General features: G+C 41.1%; 1 protein-coding gene across 4 annotated transcripts in view; it reads left to right on the forward strand.

Moving 5' to 3' along the window:
- Positions 1-25434, forward strand: part of sema5ba (sema domain, seven thrombospondin repeats (type 1 and type 1-like), transmembrane domain (TM) and short cytoplasmic domain, (semaphorin) 5Ba) — a 231228-nt gene that overhangs the window by 179313 nt on the left and 26481 nt on the right. For all 4 annotated transcript variants that reach the window (XM_088083658.1, XM_088083656.1, XM_042495042.2 and 1 more), the window contains 5 exons: positions 1446-1581; positions 3997-4204; positions 5157-5364; positions 20744-20861; positions 21328-21512. In XM_088083658.1, coding sequence (XP_087939784.1) covers positions 1446-1581; positions 3997-4204; positions 5157-5364; positions 20744-20861; positions 21328-21512 — 855 coding nt within the window. The remainder of the gene's footprint in view (positions 1-1445; positions 1582-3996; positions 4205-5156; positions 5365-20743; positions 20862-21327; positions 21513-25434) is intronic.

Below are 25434 nucleotides of genomic sequence, written 5' to 3' on the forward strand. Positions count from 1 at the left end.
GTGTCAAGCGGACTCAGAAACATCTTATTGGTAGAAATGAGGATATTACTGCACGCCCAGAGGACAAATAGAGTGGAGACCGATAGTAAGTAGAGACCTGTAATAAATGTTCCCAAAACTGCACAAGTTTATTAGTTAAAGAATATTATTTTAAAAAAGCTAGGGCAAAAGAAAACTATATTTTTAGCTAATTATCAGTTTTACATATGTTATAGATATTACTTTTCCAGGTCATTTTTCTTTTTTTTTAATGAATTTATTTATTTTTTCCAATTTTCAGGTAATTTTATTGTAATTTTTAATTCATTTATTATTTTCTATTTTATTTATTTTTTTGAATTTCTTGCTCATTTTTGGGTCATTTCTTCTTTCATTGCTTTTGTCGCCTCCCATGTTTTTGAAAGAAATCAAGCCAGTTTGCTCAGTTTTCAAAGGGTTAAAATGCCCATCCCTAGCATAAGCCCTGGTACAGCCCTGGCATTTCCAAATCGCATATACTTGTAAATTAATGTGCAATATGGCATGCATAGTTCAGAGAAGCCAATTAAAATAAAGGCAATAAAAACTGCGCAAATGCAGCCTAAGGGTTAATAACTGCACATTTAGGCCTCACCAGAACCATTAACTAAACCCTGGGACGCAGCTTTTTCAGCAAAGAGCAGCCTTCACTGATTTATACTTCACCTAAGGTACCGAAACGGCTCACAAAGCACCACGAGGTCCTTACAACACTCTGTCTTCCTCTGCCTCGCTGTCTGAGTCTCTCTCTTTTTGTGGCTCATGCGGTTTCTTTCTTGCTCACTCACTATTTTGTTATCACTCACTATCTCCTAACTGATGTTTTATCAGCATCCCACAAGCCACGCCAAGGCAGCAGGCTGTTCCCCGCCTAGTAAAAAAGTCTCGGTGCTAAGAGGAAAGAGGGGAAACAGTCAGCAGAAGCAGGCAGTTAAGAAACTCATTACCTTGCAGCACATTAGGGCCGAAAAGCGTCACGATAATAACTTTACTCACACTGCCAGTTTAGCCGGGGTTTACTCTCGTTTGTGACACCTGTGAGGCAGCTGTGTGTGTGTGTTTGCACATAATCCGTGCAACTGCCTCCCATATCCACAGCTTAATACTGTCCCCATTCACTGTGCAGCACTGATAGCGTAGCTTAGCCTGCAGCGAGCGAGCCAGCCACGTAGCGCCTGTTTAGTGCAGGTATAAACGATAGGACTTCCATTAAGAGGATGGAAACACATTACAGAAAGGCTTTATTACACAGCTGGGCGCTGCTGATTTCTGATGTGGTTTCACATTTACTGCCAACATGTAAACTGTTATGAATATTATTGTTGAAATAATATCTCTCTCCATCCCTTCCTGTCACTTCCTCCCCCCTCTGCTCCCCGCTATCTTCCCCGTGCTGTCTCGTCCTCCCTATCCATCTCACTATAAAGCAACAGTATTGCAGCATCTGCAGTGTGTGCCTTCAACCTGAGCGCCATCACTCAGGCCTTCAACGGGCCCTTTCGCTCCCAGGAGAACCCTCGCTCCACCTGGCTCCCCACAACCAACCCCATCCACAACTTCCAGGTGAGTTTGACCGCTTAAAGTGACACTTTGTTGATTTTCAGCCAGCTTTGTATCACAACAACCTGGGTATTTCTTGTAAGTTAACTGTGACAAACGTACCTCCATATTGTCAGTGTCAAATCTTTCTGCTGTTTTATCCGTAAAATTTTTGCTGGCTTCCAAGCTTTTGTTCGAAGTACAGATTGTATGTCTTAATTTTTGTTTCCCAAAGAGTATAGAAGCTTATTGAGAGAGGCCCACCTCTGTCTCTCGCTTTCTCTCTGTTTTTCGGTCAAAGGCAGACCAAACTCATATCAAAAATGTCAAATTAAGCTGTGCTGATCAAATACAGATATTCTCTTACTGCATTTTAGGGATGCACGAGTCTTGCTAAAATGTGAGTCACCATTTGTCTTCCTAAGAATTGAGATCACTACTCTCTCACACAATTCTTTTTTTTTTCAACAGAAATATTTATTGCGTACTGACATGCTCAAATGAAAAAAACACGCTTGAGATGCTTGACGGGCTTTGAACAGCCGACATTAATGTAAGACTTAAAATGCTTGACTTACATAGATCATATATCAAAGCGCTGGACTGGAAACAAAAATCCTCATGTCTTTCCGTCTCTTAGTTTTGAACATCAAAGTGATGAATTTAAATGCTAATATAACAAATCGAATGTAAAGTTTCATCTTTAGAATAAATAACACAAATGCTACGTATCTTACGTATCTTGAGTTGAGTAGCTGTAAATCAGTGGATGTTTGGTTTCCTTTTGTTCTTCGCAATGAAAGTCCCATGTTGTTTTGGATATTTAATGGCTTAAACTGTGAAGCAGCCAAAAGAGGAATTTTTTTTTTTTCTGCAGTGAAAGCGATCATGAAACTGTAAAATAAGGCAGATATCTGGAAGTACAAACAGCAGTGCAGGAATTTTTTTTTTACAAATATTAAGTTTTAAAAGTCACTAAATAGTCTGAAATTCAAATTTGTGAGGTAATAATACCTCCAAACATTTTATTCAATTTAATTTATCATTTTTTAAATTTATTTTTTGTCAAAATAAAACATGCTCCTCTGTGTGAAAGTCCACATTTCTGATGTAACAAATATTTAAACCTACCAATGATGCTAAAACTTCTTTTTACCTTTTACTTGTTAGCAAAATGTAGATAAACATTTCTCATTACTACTTACCTTTTTACTTAAACATAATGTTTGAAAAAGAAAAAAGATGCTTTGGATGAAAATCAGTCTTAAATTTGGTGGTATTAAAGGCTTTGGAAGCTTTAAATTTAAGTCCTTGGTACTTGTACTTGTAGACACTCTGTAATTCAATCCACAATTATCTTTACACACTTCAGCTGACTAACTGTGACAAAAAACATCCTATTTTGCAAAGATGTCGCTTGTATATTAAGAGACAGAGAGGCAACAATGAGTCCATTTTTTCATGCAGCCCAAAATCACACATTTGTCTCAGAGGGCTTTCATATCTTTGCAACATGAAACAACAGCCTCAATCCTCAGACTTTCCATTTGGATGAGGAACGTGTCCGCAGTCCAGTCCCTCTGGGAATTTGTAATCTTGTGATCACAAAAAAAGCATCTAACTGAAAGAATGCTTGCCAATTTCACTGATCACAGCAGGTTTCTGCAAAAAGATATTTCAAACCCAAGTCAAATTCAAATCAAGACTCATCCCAACAAATCAGTTTCCATGTAATGACAGTGGAAATGACTTTGTTTTCCAAACAGACAGTTCTTGTTCCCAGGCTGCATCACTCCAATGTAAACTCCCTAAATTACATTTTTTTTATTTAGAAAAACTGAACCGATCTAGTATGTAAAACCATTCGGTGACTACAACACAGCATTTACTCATCTTATAGACTGAATTCATCCTGAAGAGACTGCTCATTGTTTCATAAAGAAAATAAAACCAAAAAAAAAACAATATAAATGTCCAATAATGCAAATATCAGATACCCTTTATTATTGAAAAATCATTGCTATACTTCTGAAACCATCTACTGCTCCTAGCATCATCCAAAACATGGAATCTACCAACAAATCAATCTCTCATTTCAAGAATGAGCAGAAGCTGCACGGCGGAGCTAAGCTGCAGCCCAAACAAAGCCTTCAGAAGGCTGTCATTTCATATTTATTCTTCTGCACTGTCTCATTAAAGTGCTGGATTGTTGCTGTGGTCACATTGCAATCACAGTGTAGTTTTGCTCGCCTGAAAAAAGTTTCAGTGCACTGAGAATAGAATTAAGGATTGAAACAATCAAAGCAGACATGTAATTGATTTTGTAAATGTAAATGAGCGTGTGCTTCTCCATTGTTTGGTTTTTGCCTCTTTCTGCCTTCCTTTCTGTTTTTTATTGCATCCATGTCACATTTTTACATCTTTTCCTCTCCGCTTCAGTGTGGCACCATAGACGACGAGGGTCCCAACGATGGTCTGACTGAGCGCAGCCTGCAGGACGCCCAGCGGCTCTACCTGATGAACGACGTGGTCCAGCCGGAGTCTGTGGATCCGCTGGTCATGCAGGATGACGTTCGCTTCTCCAACCTGGTCGTGGACATCGTTCAGGGCATGGACACCCTGTACCATGTTATGTACATCAGCACAGGTAAGTGATGGCGGAGAAATAAAACAAAATATTACTTAAGGGTTCCTGCAGATCCTTAAAAAGTCCTAAAAGGCATTCAGTCCGTTATTCTAATAACGTTGCCTTAATTGGTATTTAATGTTTTGATTTTTTTTTTTTGAAAAGTCTTAAAAATGCTAAGACATGGGAAGAGGGCATTTGTTAATTTCTTCTTTTTTTGAGGTTGTATCATAAAATATATCATCAATATAATTGGTAACATCTTTTTTTAATAAAAAAGAGGAATTTATAACCAGAAAACTGGTATAAAAGATCCAGTGACACAGTGTATCACTACACTCTGAAGAAGGTGCAAGTCAATACACGCTGTTGTATCTTTAATGTTTCTGTCCCTTTTATGCTTTTCAAACTATCCTACGTGCCTGGACCAAGATCTTTTTACAACAGTTTTTTCGGTCCTGGTTAGTTTGAAGCATTCCCTTCCGTGTGCAGCATCAGTGGTTAGAGTGACAATAAAAATGCTCCTGCCGCCTTTTTCTTTCATCTTTTTTTATGATTTAGAGAATACCTCTCACATTAAAGTCACGCAGATCAGGACAACAGAACCAACAGCACTCGTATTTTGTGTCCGCCTGGGTTGCATAGAGCGTAGGATCCACTGTCTGCTAGTTAGTTTTCATTGTCCTTTGGACGACAGGGAATTGCAAATTCAATGAGAGTTTGCAGCATTGTTTAAATCCCGGTACAAGGCGATGCATATGATGCTCAGTATATTCTATAAAACATTTTTCAAACTCGGCACCAAGGGAATCAAGGCAGTAGAGTCCCACATGAGTGAGAAACATAAAATCACCCAGAAACCCTGCCAAAAAAAACGGCTAGGTATTTCCCAAAAAAAGCCATGTTTTGTTAAATAAAAGTGCATTTTAATTTGCCTGTTTACAGTTTTCTGATATTTCATCTTCTTGTCCAGAATATGGCACCATCTTAAAGGCACTGGCGACGCCCAATAAGAACCTACAGGGCTGTTACCTGGAGGAGATGGAGCTTCTTCCATCGGGGGTGCGAGAACCAATCCTGAGCCTGCAGATCCTGCACAGCGACAGGTCGCTCTTCGTGGGGCTCAACAACCGAGTCCTGAAGATCCCGCTGGAGAGGTGCTCCACCTACAAAACAGAGATGTGAGTAAAAATGTCACCATCTGGTAGAAAATTTTACCATTTGCGCTATTGCAACCCAAACTTAGCTTCATAAAATTTAAAGTGGAAAAATGTCTCAGCTCAAACAAGCCTATAATCTTCACTGTTGTGCTGAGAAATGGTTTATTTACAGCTCACAGCAACGTAATAAAACACAGTCTCTGGCTTTTGTTCAATATCTAACTTCCTGTCCAGTGTTAGCTCAGTTTCCTTGTTTACTATTTAACATGAATGCCACTTTCACACTGAACGTCCCGCTGGACGCTGTTTTAATTTTAAACCTCAACTGGAAAATAAACAAATCGTACTTTCTGTACTTCTACAGTTTTACAACAAACTACGACTTTCTCGACTCTCAAACTGTGGTTGACTGTGATTACCACATCCCTTGTTGCACATCGTTCCTCTTTAGTCTTTTCTCTCGTCACCTCTGTGCCATCTGCTCTGATTGTTGTGAGACTACAAGAACAAAATGATGAGCCCGGCGAGGAACACTTAGTCTTCACTTTCTGGAAGCAGTCGTGCAGTATACACAGTGTACATTTTATTGTTCGTTTTATGCGTTTTGGCAGTGGATTCATTTTAACCTGGTTGGTCCGCTATTGAAGGTAATTATCTGTCTTCAACTAGGATTAATGTCTGGAAGACCTCGCCTATAATCATTAAAGTCTGTATGGAACCAGACAAATGACTGGGGCGGTATCTGCTCACTAGAGGAAATTAATTTGTTGTGCTGGCGGCTGTTTTTTTTTTTTTTCTAGTAATGAAAGTTGTGCATAATACAGAAAGAGCACAGTTCTGGCTTTTGTTTGTGTCTGAATCAGAGGACAAACAAAAAGTGTGTGTGAAGCTACTTTGTACGCTGCCAGAGAAGTTTCTCTGAAGGCATGTTTGTGTGTGTGTGTGTGTGTGTGTGTGTGTGTGTGTGTGTGTGTGTGTGTGTGTGAGTGAGATATAGCAACAGAGAGAGGGAGGGAGTGCTCTGCCTTCTCCAGCTTCAGCGTTATTCATGTGAAAGTCTGCGTCTCGAGGGTGAGCGACGGGAGGAAAGCTCACTGGCTGTTTGTCCAACCTTCTGTATCTCATCAGTGCTCTCAATCAGGATCCTCAGCCGGCTACCTCAGTCCTTCAAAGTCAACTTCATTTTAGCATACAAATGGCTTGGTGCTATTTTCACTGTGTGTGTGTGTGTGTGTGTGTGTGTGTGTGTGTGTACACGTACGTGTGTGTGTGTGGAGGGCAGTCTACTCAGTGTGATTTGTGTGTGGGTTGGTGCTTGGACGACTTCTTATATGCACGCTGCCTGATGAGTCAGCTCGCTATTTCTACTAAATCCAAACTCCTAGACACATGGGAGCAGACACACACACACACACACACACACACACACACACACACACACACACACACACACACACACACACACACACACCAGCGAGGGAAACTATTGCATTTAATAAGATGTGGGTGAGATATGTAAGATGAGAGAGACAGAGAGGAACAGGAAGAGAGAGAAAACAAGCCAAGAGAAATAAAGACACAGAGAATAAGCCAAGCAAGCAGCCAGAGTCCTATTTAAGACACCGTGGGGTGAAATGATAAAAAGAGTGGGCTTCAAGGGCACCAGGAGGGGGGGTTAGGGTGGTTGATGTAGGACGGTTCGTCTTTAATCCAGACTGTGATACCCCGCTCACCTCTGTGGCTCGCTCGCTCGTACAATCTTTCAAAAGCCCTGCAGCCGAAGCAAACAGAGCTGCAGAATATGACAGATGTCAACCCGTGCGTCATCGTGACACCTGAGCTCGTCTGTGGGGACTGAGGCAAATGGGAAAGGGCAGATGGGTGACGACAAGTCGGGAGATTAAAGGAATTCTTCACCTGCAAAATGACCATTCGTATTTCAATTACTCTTTGTGTGCTACCTTAAATTCATGAAGGTCAAGGTGAACTGAGAATCCAAGAAGGTGAATGTTCGTCATGAACTTAAGTCATGAGGGTCCACATTTAACAGCAGCAAAACAATATCGAAGCATTCATTAACAAACTCTCCCACAGCTCGTGCAGCATAATCCGAGACTCATTTATCCAGTCGTTTGCTCAGTACTTCCCAAAGTATGTTTTTTCTCTAAAACTTTCTATTTAAAACACGTCAGTACAAACAGTCTCCTGTACAGACGAGTAGTGTGTCTGGGCCGGCTGTTGTCAAACACGATCTTCGTTTACGTCAGTGATCATCTTAACAAACTCTTCTTCAACCATAACCACTTTTAACTGAACCATTCACATAATTCGACCATGGTGGTTTATTTGGAGTCTGTTGTTAGCTACCTAACATTTACAGAATTTTACCGCCTGAAATAGCCTCTGTGTTGCATTCGCGTGTTGTCATGTAGCCAAACGGAGACAGTAGGCGCATCATTTTGAGGCTGAACTTGATCTGAACATCATCCGTAAATATCTGAATGAACGCTGTGTGACCTGTCTGGTTTCGTCGGGCTCAGGTGGAGTATCACCGCAGACTATGAATAAAGTCCGTGGGTACTGTGACATTACCCATTGGTTTGTGGTCTGCCATTTTGAAGCCTTGGGTTTAGCCGTCACCTTTTTTTTTTTTTTTTCTTTTGAACCAGAAGTGACTATAATTAATCTTAAATATGCATAGTTTTGGGCCTTGATAAAATGTCAGTGGTTAAGTTCAGCCCCCCCCGTACAGTTCTCATGGATCCTGAAATTAACTATAGAGGCAAAAGCGTTTTTTTTTTTGGTTCCAGGCTGTAAACATGTTTATTTCTGCAACATGGGGGTCTGTGGGGATTTACTCTGTTTTGGAGCCAGCCTCAAGTGCTCATTTGATGAACTGCAGTTGTTGGCTCGTAATTTTTCAGCCTCAGACGTTGCTGCTTTGATCGACACTGTAGATCTGCTATTCAAGCAGGTGTCCAAAAGGCAGCGAGGGGGTCATATCAGGCAAAACTCAGGCAGGCAGAGAAAATGTCAGGAACGCTCAGGCAAAAGTACAACTGACAATCTGGTGGAGAAGGATTGGAAACGTCCCAGTATACAGATATGTTACTGGGCTTATGGGTAAGTGAGAACGTGTGTGGGCAGAGGAGGTCAGGTGAGGGGAAATGGCGGGGTTATTGCAGGGCGAGCGGGCGGCGTTGGCCAGATCTGAGGTGACAGTTGAGTCGGTTCACGGCAGGAGAAGAAAGGCAGACAAGGAAAATGTGAGAGGAGGAAATTGGCTGACATTGTAACAGAGAAAAGCAGAAAATCATCACATTGGAGAAGCTTTTCTAAGGAGGGCGCTTGTTTTTCTGTTGTGTGTGCTACTTACAGGCAAACACACACACAGACACGCTCTCAAAGCAGAAGGAGCAATTAGCCAAGGAACAGTTATTTTAGTTGATAGATATTGACACAGAAAGAGACTTTTTCTTTTCGATGAAGGGGGTAGACTGCAGCTCTGCCGAGCCTTGTATTCTAACTTTTTGTCGATCTTTGTATTTAACCAGCTCTGCCAGTGTGAAATCAGCCGTTTTTTTTTTCCTTTAGAGCTCTGTAAACAATGGGTACTATGGCGAGGGGAAAAGTTTAAAAAAGAAGAACTTGACAAGAAAAACTTCTGCAGCTTTTACTGCACTACCCTGTCGCAGAATTCAAGTTGTCTTTTGGGCTCTCAGAGCAAAACTGGATTTAAGTCTCACTAATATCTGATACCAGTGCACAGAATCAGGGACGGGTACTGAAACCTGTTTTTTTAATGGGAACTGGTGCTGAATTATTAAAGACCAGAGTATTGATAAGCTCTGACATTAACGGTCCTGCTGTTGGTATTGAAGAAATAAAGAAAATATTTTTCTTGTTTATGCAGGTTAAATAAACGTAATCTTTTACAGTTTTTATCTCACCAACTCAAAGATAAAAATATTTGTTTGTGATGCATTTTCGCTCCTCAATCCAGATGAAGAGCTCTGTGTGTCGAAGCTTGGCAGCCTGCTGCATGTGTGAGGGGCGAGGTCAGCTCTGCCACTCTGTCTTCCTCACACACACACACACACACACACACACACACACACACAGTGTCTCATAATCACACAAGAGCCCTTTTGACACATGCTTCAAAGTCTGGTGATACTTCAGAGTTAATGCCGACATCGCTTGTTGCAACAAGTGCAACGACTATTTTGTACGTAAACGCTGAAACACAGGCAACTTTTCAAAACGACTAGACTTCACATACAGGCAGAGGAATACACTGTTTTCGACTGCCTGGCTCATGTTACCCCATTCACCTCAGGTACGTCATTGTCTTTAACAGTGGTTTGTTCAAAACTAGGCTATTGCAGAATGCTACTTTATATACTGCACTTACATACATAGAAAATAAAGCAAATTGAATTTTTTCATTACATTTTTTTCCTCTCACAAAATCCCAAAAGAACCGATAAGAGCACCGTTAAAATACCCCAAAAATAAGCAGTATTGAGAAGAGTAGTAGTACCGTTAAAATCTTAATGATATCCACTCCCAGACAATACCTGAGTGTGTATTGGAGCTGGAAAGCATTCGTTCATACCTATACATGAAATCCAAAGCTGCTGGTTTGCAGGAACATAGCAGGAGGCAATATTTGTGAATTATTGACCAACTGGAATCTGTTGAGGCAGCTCGCCCACAGCCAACAGTTTTTCCTCTAAATGCCTGTCAGGACCTTTCCGAGAACAGCTTCTTAAATCCTCTCCAGAAACTGATCGGGCTCACCACTTGCACAGCTCCTAAACCTGCTCCCAGTGTGCCTGGTATCGCTACGTCTGCAGCAGCTCCAGATTAAAGACTTGTTGATTCAAGGGCTTGCAAACACGGGAAACTGGAGGATCACCGCCACCGTGTTTGCATACATAAATATTGCACGCCAAGATTAACAATTTATTGGAAATTTAACAGAAATTCTTGGAAATGCCTCTCTAAATGCATTCGTTTTTTGCCAAAATAATAACAAAAAAACCTCTTGAGATCCTCAGAGGATTATCACCAAGCTCTGGTTTTCCGCTGAATACTTTTTCTTCCTTTCTTTACTTTCCCTGTCCGTCTCCTCGGTTCTCTCTGTTCAGCTTGTGTGGAAAAAGACCCATCTGCTGTCCCACTCTTTGTCTGAACACACTCCCCGTCATTGTACTGCTCACTGAATGAGCTTTTCCTCATCTTCTCTGCGGTGTGTGTGGTCGTCCCATTCACACACAGCCATAGGTCCATTCACGCACTGATAACAGCTGAATATACCCAGATGGTTTTATAGCTGACAGCAGCTCGTCTGCAGACACACATGCTGCTTTTCACCGTCACACACACACATTTACATAACAGGGGAAGAATTACAGCACGCCAAAGGCCCGGATGAGACACGATTTATTAACAGTAGTGCTGAACGATAAAATTTTATCGTCATCACGATATGAACTTGCTAATCAACACATTGCAATCGACTGACGGAAACACGATGAATAAGGAAAATATTAACACCCACAATGAACGTTTAAAACTAACCACCGCTAAGTACCAAATGTGGTCGATTATCGGTATTTTGTCATTAACAGTCGTGCTGCTTTTGTCCTGTGCTGTCCGTCTGTGTCGGAGTTGGATCCTCACACAGGAACAGTGTGTTTATGGTGCATTCAGGTGCACATTATAAACTCAATAATCCTCCCTCCACTGGCCGCAAAGATTGTTTTAAAATGGAAAAGCTTCCATTTTTTCTTAATTTCTTTGTTGAAAAACAGACATCATTATTACTTGTCTTTTACTACATTATTTTTAATCATTTCATGCTAAAATCATAACAGTATCCCAATAAGTGTAGATATTAGATATTGCAGAAATCAGACCGTTGACCAATTCCGATATTTCTTTTTAAAGCCAATATGTGCTTATGCTGATGACATACCAATATTATTGTGCATATCTAGTTTAATCACCTTAAAAAATAAAAATTGTCGTGTTTTCGTTACCTCAGAATGAGCTGTTTATATCTACATAGTGAGCAAGTCCTCATCTATGGAGATCGACAAGTTGCACCGCAGTTTTCCTACAGTAGCCCAGACCAGACACCGGATCTACACAGGGACATTCATGTTTTTGTGGCAGCCACCGTAGCTTTTTCGGGATGAGCAGCTGTGGAAAAACACAGATTTTTTTTTTCAACAGCTTTAGCTGTTGCAACTGCTTTATTGAATGTTTTTTTCTGGATTTAATCATCCTGTCCGTTTGCTTTGAAGAGGAAGAGTTCGAAAAGAAGAGTTGATAATGTGGCTCACGGCAAAAACCTCCTCAACAATGAACACTGAAGGAGTTACATCCCGGAAAAAAAGTTTCAGCTGATTACAGTCTGCCGTCACCTCTTGATAGTAAATCCCCCTAAATCTAACACACCAGTCCTTTAAAGTAGTAAGACATAGGACCTGTAGCTAATACGCACACTTAAGTTTTGTTTCTCTTTCGCAGGTCATGTCATCATTGCAGGATTAAACATTTCACGTACATAACTGATCTGCTTTGTTATAAAGTATCCTCCTGGTAATGGTATAATGTATGGACTGTGCTGCACGGAGGCTGTGATGCAGAAATGCTTCATGAGTGTCAGTGTGTCTGTTTCTAATTGTTTAAACATGGAGTTAAAACGCTGGCTCTTTAAGAGTTAAGCTCACGGCAGCAGAAACACATGTTGGTTTGAACGCCTGTGCTGTTGTTTCAGTCTGAAAACTCAATTAAGTTTAAGTGCTTTAATGTTCAGGTTCCCTTTGTTATTGATCCGTATTGGCGACTCTGGCGAGTCTTGCAGCCCTGAGAGCAGAATAACATTTACATCACCATCTTTAACTGAAGCGCTTTTTTTTCCCCACACAGCGAAACCTTTTCAGCAGCTGCTGATTTGTAGCCTTTTAGTGATAGCTCGCAGACAAACGCTGCAGCTTGTGAGTCGTCCCGTGTGTGTGCGTGTGTCCTCTATTTGTGGTAATTATATTTGACCTAGCCATTTGGCACCTGTGGCTAACAGCACCGCTCTGTCCTCCACCCAGCCTCTATCTCTCTATCTATCTCGCTCTGTTAGTGAAGTGATTTATTTTGGCTGCAGTGGCATGCTAGCTTAGCTGCAATGTTGCATTCATCAGGGTTTTTTTTCACCGAAGGAAGAACAGTTGATGAAACTACCGGTCTCACTCCAAACAGCGACATACACCTGCAAAAAGCCAACTTTGAAAGAAAGCGCGGTGCTTTTCTTTTTGTCAAAACTGAAGGCGTCAGAGAGGGAAGAGTTTTACATGACGGTTCAGTTGAATGTTGGAAGTTTTTAGTTTTTTTTTAACTTTTTGCAGTAGAGAAAGAAAAAGATAAGAAAAATACAGAAACAGAAATAACTACAAGAAGGAGGCAAAGTCGGAAACACTGAATAAATGAGGAGGATAATGTCGGGGAGGATGAATCGGAACAAATCTGGCTTTCTGTGGCTGCAGCTCGTTTCCTGCAGCCAAACCGCCGCTCTCACATCTGCTTACATAAACATTACGTTTTATTACAAGAGGTACAATTGTCCTGCTGGTGATAGTTAGATTCCCGCCTGAGGGGCTTTGGTTCAATTTGCTGAGTGTGTGTGATTAACAGTGACCTGGCAGCAGTCGTGAGGCCGAGGCAGCTTATCCTGCCTGCAGCAGGAGTTTAAAACAACATCAGGAAACCACTAAGTGGTCATCGAGGAAAACCGCTGACCATTAGCATCTCTGCTACAGTCTGTGTGTGTGTGGCTGCTTGTTAAAGCCAGTGTGCATGACATGTTGAATGCAGCTTTGGTTATACCTTAGCGTCTGTCCCTATAGGGGCCCTATACAGCGATGTGGGCTTCCCTGTCTGTGTGTGAGGGGAGCTTACAGGCCTGTCCCCAGCAAACCCAATTTACAGTCGGCCGAAGCTGCCAGCCCGTCAGCAGGCCTCTGGAGCTCACTGCTGCTAAGCCTGTATGACCAATCAGAGGAACACTTCAGCAGCCAAGGACTGAGAGAGAAAGAGAGAGATGGTGTTCACACAGAGGATGTATTTATTACTGCTCCAGAATGCTGTTACTTTTATTACAGGCTTTGTTCTGGCTGCAGCTCAGTGTAATCATTTTGTTCTCCGTCTCATTCTCTCTCTCTCTCTCTCTGTCTATATTGCTTTCTCGCCCTCCTCTTTCTTTCAGCCTTGATTTGGACCTGCCCTTTGTCTTAACCTCCGGCTCGACACTTTTCAAATCCCCTGATGCTGACAAAATCGTACTGCTGCTCCCTTTGTCTGCTCCTTTTCAGGGGAGAGGTTGTAAAATGAAACATAATTAAGAAAAACAATCTGTGATGGCCACTTTGGACACTTAGGATCCAGCAAAATACCAAAATTGACTAAGCTCAAAGGATGATGATTCTCTTATCAAATTCAATTATCTTTTCTGCAAGCAAAAAGCAGTATTTGAAACGTCCAGGTCAAATATTTAAATTTTTAGCCAACAGTGATTGTCGCTTTCATTTGATGAGCAACTTTACGAGAAATGGCCAAAAATGTTGGCAAGAAAATAATAAAAAGTTAGAAGACAATTACCTGAAAATAATTCCATTACAGATTTGTGTGAAACTTAAACAATGTTTTTGAAATGTTGATAAAACACAATTGTGAGATGCGTTTACACAGAGTGATGTTCTGCAATCTCTCCGGTGATAACATCCAGTAACCATGGCGATGGATGTTCAAAAACAGGTTTATTTCTATTGCAGCCACCGCACTAGCCGTCATTATTTCCAGTCAAGGCGTCGTAGGCGTGTCATGCGAGCAATAAGATAAGCCCCTTATACATGGGAAGATCCACGTATGAGGGATTTCTGGGAGCTGATAGTCCACGATTTCACAGAGGAATTGTGGATTCAAAACTTCCAGATGATCTACTCAACTTTTGAAGACTTATGTGATGCAATAACAGCTCTTGTAGCTCCTGCTGCATCATGAGGGAGCCAGTTCTTACTGATGAGCACATAGCCATAGCATCATGTGACCCAGAAAAGTGGAAAAAGTGTTCCCATTGCAGTTTACCAAAATATAGCTTTTTCACATTGCCACCTCATGCAAGCATACATTTTTTTGCAATAAATGGGAGGGGTTTTTTTTCGACATTGATGTTTCCCTTGTGGTCTGTTTTATATTTGCAGATTAAATTTGCAGAATTTGAGGGTTAATGGAAACCCGCCTAGTGTCTGTATTGAAAGTTACTTGTATCTTTCCCTGTTTCTCTTCCAAATACCGTCCTTCAGCCATCTTTCTTGCTTTTGAATATATTTGTATATTCTTCTCTTCTCTCTCTTTCTGTCGTGTAGCCTGTCTCTGCATCCCCATTGTTTCTCCGTGATGATGCAGCTCCTTTTTATTCACCAGGGGCTAAAATTGTACATGGAGGACAGCAGGCATTTTTTGGCAGACAGCCATCTCGCTTTTGTTTTCCTGATTTTTTTGGACCCGGCACCATCAGTCTTCGGGCTGGCTCCAACTGGGCCTAATTGGATGTATTAGCGCTGAGTGCTAGCAGGAGCTCTCTGTGTTTCCGATTCATCATGAGCAGTCTTCCTAAATGGCCGGCTCAGCCCAGCACAGTGGGAGAAAAAGCCCCAGGGACGGGCTCTCTCCCCGGGAGAGCGGATGAGGACTGAGAGCCTGTCAGCGGTGGTCTCCTGAGAGTGGCTGCAAAAAAAAAAAAGAAAGAAATGCCATCACTTGTGTGGAGAGACGGAGAGAGGCCGGCGTATGCAGACATATGTTTAACGGAGTCGGACCCTCCAGACAGCCTTTGCTAATGTATTCCCAGAGTGTCAGCGATACGGCTAATAATGGCTGATTTCAATCCATAATTTATCAGTTCTGGTGATCATATTTGCAATTATACACTGACGGCCTGCCATTAAAAGCGAGGTGAACTATTGTTTTTATGTCTAGTTGTTAAAGGGCTTGTAATAAAAGGAGACACTGGTTTTTACAGCGTTCACAAACGATTTAAAATGCCAATTACACCCCCACAGAGAGAATCGGACAGATTTATCTCCCGATGCCACTCTACCAGACATATTGTTATATAGGCTGGTGGGTTTGCCGCTTGGTCTGTTTAAAATTTAACAGGCCGTATTCCATGGCTTCTCTGTTTTGATATAGTGTGCCACCGGGCATGTACACCACTGAATTAAATATCCACTAGTTCCCCTACAGATTCGTTAAAGTGATGCATTCACACATGGTGGCACACCCACAGTACAAAGACACGCCCTCGCACTGTAGACAGACGGAGAGGAACCGATTATGCACACAGTCTCTCTCAGATGCCTCATATTCCTGTGCATCTGCAGACTCAACCTCCTGTCCAGGCTGACATCCGTCTGCACTGCCCTGTTACAGAAATTAGCTTTTTTATTCCCAACGCACGGACCTCTCTCCGCCCACACCGCCTCTAATTGACTTTTACAGCGGTCCTGTTTTTTAAAAACCGGTGATCCGTCAGGACAGGAAGGCACTGAGAGCGCTTGGCTGGTGTTTTATGCAGCCGCAGAAAGGTCAGAGTCGGAGCTAAACGTCCTGGAACGCCCTCTTTTCTCTCTTTCCAGCAGTAAATCCTCGTTTATTAAATGGCCTCTGGTGAAAGAAATAATTGGAAAAAATACTGAGACTGCAAACCTGTGCTTTGTCCCAATTAGACATAATGTACTAGAAGAACGCAGTATGTATGCTGCTATATATGTCACTGTATACTGTTTTCGCTGTTAGTATAAAAGGAATCCATGTACTGTTTTGCATGAGTGGAAAATGATGCAATAAGACAATCAAACTGCGCCATGGGTTGCCGCTGTCGATAAGACTTCACAAAGACAGTAAAATATTATTTTGCCAAAGATTTTTGTACTTTTTCTATTTGTTTCGTTTAACAAAACATGAAACAGTGGATTGCTCTCTCTGTGTTGGGAGTGAGTTACTGCCCCAAGTGAGGGAGTTCAAGTAACTCGGGATCTTGTTGTCAAGTTTGGGAAAAATGGAGCATGAGATGGACAGGCATTTGACACGGCATCAACAGGAAGGAAGACGTACTGGACAATTGTGGTGAAGAGTCGGCTGAGCCAGAAGACAAAGCTCTCAGTTTACTGGTCCATCTTTGTCCAAGCTGGCCCCCGGGAAGTGAGCCAGCCATTGAAGCCAGATTTTGTCATGGCCAAACAGCAGTACTGCGATTTTCGGGAAATGTCACATGATGCCATGGGGCCTAGAAAGACTTTTCCCACTGACTTACATTGGGAAGGAGACATCTGTATATCAGTGGATACATTTTTGTAAGCGTCAAAACCCTTGCAAAATGACTCATTTCACTAAGATTTAATCCAATCGCAAGTTTAAATTATTTGATTGCATTCAAGCTAGCAGAGTGCTAAACTGGAAGTCAGCCAGACAAGTATGCACAACTCCTCCACGGTGGGTGGAGATATGCCCCCTTTCAGCTGGTTGCTGTTGGACCTTCTTCCTGTTTACCTGTTATGTTTAATACCAAACAAGTTAGCAAGCGAAAACATGTTGCATGTCAGACGGTGATAACGTGGACAACTCTTTGGCGCTGAGCATTTCGCATGTAAGCTTTACTTGGTACCTTCGTCTTTTCTTCTTTTTCTTTTTTTTTTCCTGTTTTTCTTCTACGAATTTATGCTGTGTGAAATCCAGTTCAAACTCTGGCGTGGAGACTATGGAGCATGCTCAGAATGTCTACGCACCTGATTAAGGTGTATACATGAAAAAGTAAATCGACCCCCAGTGTGTTAGTCCGACTTCGAGTAATTCAGCTCAGTACGATCTCAGTTGGACTATCATGTATTTTTAGTCAAACTAACACAATAATTTCACTTTTCTGAACATCATGTAAACATACTGAGTCTTAACCCTCAAAGTCTCCGTCTTGTCTCGGTTCTGATTCACTCTTGGTCTTGGTCTTCACACCGTCTCAGTTTAGGGGGTTTTGACTACAACACTCAGATGAATGTTTTCTAAAACCTTCCTTTAGCTGTCTTACCATCATCTGCAATTTGTTTTTTGCAGCTATTTTGTTTCTGTATGGAACAATAGTGTCCATCTAAAGCAAACTTTGGCCATATAATGCAGTATAGCGCCGATTTGGGACAAAGTGCTGAATCCAAAATAGGTGTAGCTATTTATGGGAAGTCTTGTGTTTTAGGAGTCTGTGTGTTCTTGTGCGCCTGCAGCTGTATGAATATCTTACCCCGCAGCATTAACCCTCGTCCTCACCTGCACTGCAATCAATTTCTCAGCATTTCTTTCCAGCTGATACATTTTCTCTGGTCTTAAGAGCTTCCACCACGAACAGCTCAGTCTTAGTCGTCTTTTTTTCATTATTTTGATCAGCATTTTTCTTTAAATTACTGCTAACAGGGTGAATCCAGCGCTAACTTTGTCTTTCCCTGAGGTCAGGAGCCTCCCAATCTGCCTCTCGGCACACTTTAGCCGGAGCTAATGAGGCCTCAAATTTCTCCCACCTCTCCCTTTCATACGACATCATTTATTCCATCCTTGAAATACACATACATTAATTGTTCCACTTAGCTGATCGCTGTGATGGTGTGTGTGTCGGAGGTGAGTGTGTCAGTAATCAGAAAGCCAAATGAGAATTCTTCAGCCATGATGACGGTGCAAACCCACACATCAGAGCCGTCACAGACACAATAACGTCGACCTTGAGCCAAAATGGCAACACACTCCTCCCTCCGCCCTCTCAAATGAACTATTAGAGTCACTGAACTGTGAATTCGCGGCTGACCTCATTATGATTATTGTGTCGTCTGTATTGGAGATTGCATCCGGCGCGTGTCGCTTAATTAAAATGACACACAAGAAGGTTAGCGGTGAGCGAAGGAAGTCTACCTCTAACGGCTGAGAACATGGCCTCCCTCTCTCTCCTTTTCTCTCCTGCGCTCCGTCGCTCTCTGTCTGCGGGGTCACCTCTGATGTGCTGGCTAAGCAGAAATGTCTTTATTGGATCTAAGCCGACCCCGGGTTCACCACGGAGCCCCAGACCTGGCACAGAGAGCTGTATCAACACTTGGAGATTCCTCAACCTCCAGGCTAAAACACTACAGGGCTCTTCAAATAAACCACCAAAGTCTGTGCCAGGAAAGAAAAAAAAACAAAACAACAACAAGAAGCTTTCGGCTGAATGGAGAGAGCGAGGAGGAAGAGAACCGACAATGCTGCGATGAAGGAGCGGAGCAAGAGAGCAGGAGCAGGAGAGCGGGAGGATGAGAGCGAGGGAGGATAGTTGAAGAAAGAGACAAAAGGGGGAGAGGAAGGGAGGCAGAAAGTGAAGGGGAGTCTTTGAGAGAAAGAGAGAGAGAGGGAGTTATTCACTTGATGCCTTTATGCTGCGTTCCTGAGGCATCCAGATCAGCTCTGGCGGCTTAGCCTCGTCATTAACAGCTTTAGATTTAATTAGCCGTCATTAAGCCTCTGTTTTACTGGAGAAGCTTACAAATATTTAATCACTGTTTGGGTGATGTACCGTGTACTGTGTTGTTTGTGTGAGAGCTGAGGGAGAAACGATGCACAGAGAAGTCTGCTTTTGTCACGTTTCAGAGTTATTTGTAACGGTTAGTGCAGTACAACACGTCTGAGCCGGTGTCTTTGGATGTGGCTTAGTCTCAGTGGTGGCCTGGTTTTTTTAACCCCAGACTTTGTCTTTATTTATCAACTACTTAATTTGTTATTTCTTAACATTTTTGTATCCCATTTCACTGCTTTTTTTATTTGGGTCCCAAAGGGGTGAAAGTCTGTTGAATTTATGCTGGTTTATGATGTTTATTTGTTGTCTGATGCTGCTGTGAGTCAAATTCCAAAGAACTTGAATAAGCTAGAAACATGAAAATTGGCCAAATAATTGGAAACGATTTGCAAATGCTTCCCAAGAAATATGACTCTCATTGGCCACGTGGTGGCGTTGTAATTAACACCCAAAAATGTGATTTTGGAAAGTCCAGGCTCTTCATACCTGAAGTCCAATTGACTTGAAATTTGGCACACACATCCAGCTCAGTCTGCTTTACAAGCACAGACTCCTGGATGATAATAGGCTGCCATGATGGATGACGTTACGACTTTGGATTTTCACTCTGTCAACACCAAATTTGGAAAACAGCCTTGTGGGACTGAGACACATTTCCATTAAAAAAAAGAGAGAGAAAGAAGGATTAGTTCAAAACTGAAACTGCTATCCTTATTTATTTGTTTTTTTGCAAAATGTTGGGCTTACACAAAATTAGCCTCAACTCACTTTTTGTCTCATCAAAATTTCAGAAGATGGCAGTAGGTGTGGGTAACGGCCATACGGGGTGCCACAAACACCAAAAATGTGTTCCTCATCAGCATTCAGAATTTCACCAGATTGGGTGAACGTGCTTTGGGGGCAAAAGTATTAACCAACATCTTAAGTGTCTTTTGCCTTTTCTCAGTTCACTGTGAGCTTCAACGAACATAAAACATCATCACTGAAAAAAGAGGAGGAAAAACAGCCAGCTGTTGCTGCCAGCCAGAGAGCCATCGAGCAAACGATAACAAAGCTCGACTTGACACATCACTTCCATTAATTTATTAATAAATGATAATGGAAGTAAATGAATCTGTTTAGTGTTTATTTTAATTATAGATCATTACAAATACAGTTTTAGTAGTCACACAGTGAGAAAAAATATGCATATATGCATAAAAAATAATTGAAAACAATTGATCACAAAAAAGATGCATCGATAATCGTTTTATCATCACATCATAGCCCCCTGAATCCTAATCGAATTGAATCGTGAGGTGGCCAGAGATTCCCACCCCTGCTCATTTGTTGTACTTCAGTTTTGGAATATAATTTATTTACCATCAGGTTATTCTATTCACAGTCTACATTATTTATTGCAATAAAATCTTTTTCCCCTTTTCTAGAGAAATATTGTGAATTTGGTGTCTAGAACCTGTGAAAGGTCGATAGAGTTGATTTGTTCTCCAGGCTTCATGCATAACTGTGGTGTAAGAGCTGGAGATGTGTTGTGTGTGAGGGGCTGAAAGTTGTTTCTTTAACATATTTGTTAATGAGGTTTATTTGTTTTTATTTTTGCTGTATTAGGCTGATTTACATCCGTCCAGAGAAAAACATTTTTGTCTAGCTTTGGTACATTTGCTGTTAAAGTTTATTAATGTGCGCTGTCTTCATTTCACCGTTAAAACGGCTCACTTTGCTGACGACAGTCTTCCTCTCTCTTGTCCCCTGCAGGCTGTGCTTGGAGGCGAGGGACCCCTACTGTGGCTGGGACTTCAGGCAGCGCAGATGCACCACGCTGGAGGACAGCTCCAACATGAGTCAGTGGAAGCAGAACATCACCGTCTGTCCGGTAAGAGTAACGTCACTGCTGCATTTACTGTAAGGAGGGCGGCGTCACATCTGCTCCCCTGGGACCTGTAAGACTGAGGCGCCATGTTGAAGTCATCGTTCACATGTCATTCCGGTCAGCGTCATCCGTGACTCACGACTTCTCAGTGTGTGTTGTACAAGACAGAATATAGGAGCAGTTACGGGAGGAAGGTGAATTGGACTGAAGTGAGATGGATTAAATTAGACCGAGATCAACTGGATTGAATTTGGCTGAAGTGAAGTGAATTGCAGTAAATTTATTCCCCTATAATCCTCTGAAAACTCTCTCTCCGTCTCTGGAGGAAAAGTCCTGTCTGGCAGCCCGACTCTAAAACGACTCCTGCTGTAAACTCAGAGCAGTCACTGAGTGTTTGATGGTTAAATATTTCAGGCTGATGTTTGCCGACCCGATCTCACTCTCATCATGACCGATATTTGTCTTCCAGCTGCGCAACCAAACCACCAACGGTGGCTTTGGGCCCTGGGCGCCATGGCAACCGTGCAACAATGACGACGGGGTCGATGGTGTGAGCTCCTGTTTGTGTCGCGCTAGGTCATGTGACAGCCCGGCCCCTCGATGCGGAGGCAAAAACTGTGATGGCCCCACCATTGAAGTCTCCAACTGCTCGAGGTAAGAAGAGACAAAGTAACGTTGATCCAACGTTAAAGATACTTTTTGCTGAACTTTTAAAATGACATGCACCTATTTATTTATTTTTCTGCACCATTTCATGTATTTATACATTTTTTTTTGCACTTCCAACACAGCCAGATCAGATTTAAATTACAGAAATGTACAGTTGCACTTTTCAGCACATTTTGAGCTCAAAAGTTTCAGTAAAACTTACACTGAAACTTTTTTGTTATCATGTTAAAACTTCTTTGGTGACTTCTTTGATTTTCTATGACTATTCATTGATATCAGGTACTTTATAAATAAATCAGTATTACTGACTGAATATTGCCTTCAGTGCTGTTTTACATTAAAATAATATTTTGAAACGGAAGAAGCTCTAAAATCCTATATAAAGAGAGATGTGTGCTGTAATACATTTTGATATTTAATTTGAGACACTGAGACACATTACATGGAAGTTATTAAAAATTGTCATTATTTTCTATTTCAGTATTTATGTGAAATAAATGAACCAGACATTAATAATAGGATAATAAGGATGCTACATTGTGAAATAAAATCATTATAATTTTTCAATCAGGATGAAGACACTGAAAAAAAATACGATAGTGTGTTGTTTAAACATACATTCATTTCAATTCAATTTTATTTATAAATCCCATTATCACAAATCATAATTTGCCTCAGAGGTTTTATGGTTCTCTTGTTGCTTTGTGCTGCTTTGTGTTGTCAGTCTGTATCTTCTTTTGCATCACAATTTTATCATAACTTAGTTTTTCACTGTGGTAACGGACGTGAACACGAGAGAGTCTGGAAAGTGTCGGTAGCTTGAATCTTACAGTCAATACATGAGAGTTGGCAGCTGTATAAAGTTGCATGCACCAGTGCATGTAGAGCTGAGGACTACGTGCACAGCTCCAATTTAACGTGCACTACAGATGGTATTCAATGCCTGAATGGATGTTTATTTTATAATGAAACAACAACCACCAACGTGTAATCAAGAGTTTGGTCATATTTCCAGACAAGATTTAGAGAAGCTCATTCTTTTTTTTCATCTCCAGCGTGGTAAAATATTGTAAAAGTCTCCTCTTGTCCCATCTTCCAAAAACCGACATTTAGAAAACTGCAGCACCCCATATACAGAGGCTGTATCCTCGCTGCAGCGGCCGTAGGTTCAATTCTGGCCTTGACCCTTTGCTGCATGCCCCCCGCCCCCCCTTAAACTGAAACCGTCACTTACACTGTCCATTAAAGGCAAGAAAATGCTCCAAAAAATGATCTTTAAAAAGAGAAAACTGCAGCACACTCAGAAATGCCAGAGAACCATGAGAACAGAGCACATTAAATCTTGTTCTTAAATCTTTTCACTCCCAGTTAGTTAAAGAATAGAGTCTGAAGTGCTATTGCTAGTTTATAAATTACCGGGAAGCCTCAGGGCAAAATAAATCTGAAGAATATACATCCAGCAGGTCTCGTAGATCTCGAGGATGCAGACCGTCTGTAGTACCTCGAGGCAAAAGGCAGAGAAGCTGCTTTTAGTAGCTTCACACTTATTCACACAGGTCTAGTTTGACGTGCGGACGTCTTATAGTTTCTAATTAATGCAGAGATGGTCTGTGATCATCATCCAGTGCCAATCTGCCACGTCCCGAATTTGTATGAATCCCACCGCATATGATATGACCGACCATATTTCACTAAACACAGAGGTCATGTGATAAAATTGAGGTCATTTTTAGTTTTGTTTTTTTTTTGTTTACTTTGCGCCTCTTTCCTGGTCAAGAATGAAAAAGGCTGCGTTGGTAATTATGCATGAAAGTTTTGACAGTATTTTGGATGCAGGAGGCTCATCTCGCCGCACAGCGTGACGACCTGTTTACACAAAGAGCTCAAATCAATCAGAAGAGCTAAATCTCAATAAAGAGACTGATGCAAATAATGAAGCGTAATAACAGAGCGGAGACAATCCACAAAATAAATGAATTCATTCATTCATTAAAAAAGCAAATGAATATTACCTGGTCGGTGTGAAGATGTGTTCCTCATGAAAATGACAAAACAAATAAATCAATAACTAAGTAGGTAACAGTAGTAGTGATGGATGTACTCTGTAGTACTGTAGTAGCAGGAAGTACAAAAAAGTAATAAGTGAGAGAAAAGGTGAATAACATGAGAATGTGTAGCTGAACATTAAAAAGAAAAAAAGAAGGTTGTGCAGTGTTTTTTAATGTTGTGTAACATGAGCGCGTCATATTTTGTTTGGATCATGTCTATTAATTCGAGTAAATACGGACTTTGCTTCTCTTGTTTGAACTCTGCACGACACGCAGACATGGAGGGGGGCTATTTCTAAATCACATGAGGTCTCCTGGTAATTAGTCCCATGCGAATATGGCTTATGGAGATTATTAATTTCTCTCCTGCAACTTTCCTCCACTAAAAGATGGCATCACATCTTATTACTTCACTGTTACTGTACTAAAACTGTATTCATTATCTGTTCTTTTGGTCTATTTGTATTTTATTTCATTTAATTTCTTTTAAATCAAGTCCATTCATCTCCTCATTGTGTTTTAATTGTTGCTCTGATGGATTTTTCTGCCTCATTGAGCATCTCTGCATGTTTGAAATGTGCTTTACAAATTAGCGTGCTTTGTCTAAAAGGCTGAAGCTGGGAATTATATCCATTTATTTAGTTTAGATCTTTAATTTAAACATACATAATAGATCCAGAATACTCATTAGACGTATTCAGTAAATAACATAAGTATTTCATCTCCGAAATAGAGTAGGAGAAAGTGTAAACTTATCACACCCTACCTTAATTTGTTAAATGTTCTACTTAATTTTATTTCCACACTGCAGTTGTTTCATAAATCAACCCATATGACAGTAATGCCATCATATTTAGCATTAGCTCTCACTAGTTTTTTCTTAAACTTGCAAATTCCTCTCAAATCATGGATACGCTCATATATTTTATGTTTGTTTTTGGTTTTTTTTGTTCATTTAAATGGGACCATGGACTGTTTATAACATACATTTTACCATTTGATGCACAGTACCAGATTAAATCTTAGAGCTAATTTGAATTTGCAGTATTTTGCAGGTCAGAAAAAAGACACAGAACAATGACAAAAAAAGAGAAAAAAAAACTCACATTGCACATTATATAAAGTGTGTTAATGGGATGTATATTTTAAGAAATTTAATTAAATGAATTAAAATAGAAGACACGAGACAGATATTGCAACACAAAACTACACAAAAGCATATCACAAGTGAATGCCTGTCAAATTAATATTTATGGAAATTATACTTGATGATAAGATCTATAGTATGTCATGAATAAAAAGGTGGTTCAAATGAAGGTTTTAACATATTTTGGCTCAGATTTTAAAGTATTTCATTGCTATTATTAAGCACACAAAGTCAGTTATTTTACAAAGTAGAACTCCAACATCTTTTCTTAAACTCTGCTTTTGTAACTGCAGTGTCCTGACTGACTTTGAAGCCTCCGCCCCAGGGCACAATTTACGCCCTGACAGAACATGAGAAAGATCATGAACGTGAGGAATCCTATTAGAAAATGTAGGTGACATCCAGGTTGTTCTTGTGACACCTCTCGTCGCCTCTGTCTGCAGGGGAATTGGCCAATCAGCCTCACAGAGAGCAAAGCACAGACACAGAGCTTAGGCACCTTCATCCCATCCGGATAGCTACGCCAGATTTAATCCTTGGTGTCGAAATTGAATTGTGCTTTTGCAGAAAGTGGCAATTAAATCATGAGAAGTGCTACCCAGGAACAAAGCACTTAAGCAAATTGAATGAATGTTTCCCAGTCAGAATGGGCTCCCCGTGTGTGTGTGCGTGTGTGTGTGTGTGTGTGTGTGTGTGTGTGTGTGTGTGTTTG

Source organism: Plectropomus leopardus, chromosome 10 (assembly GCF_026936395.1).
Source record: "Plectropomus leopardus strain MGB_pleo_1.0 chromosome 10, ASM2693639v1, whole genome shotgun sequence".
Taxonomy (NCBI): Eukaryota; Metazoa; Chordata; class Actinopteri; order Perciformes; family Serranidae; genus Plectropomus; species Plectropomus leopardus.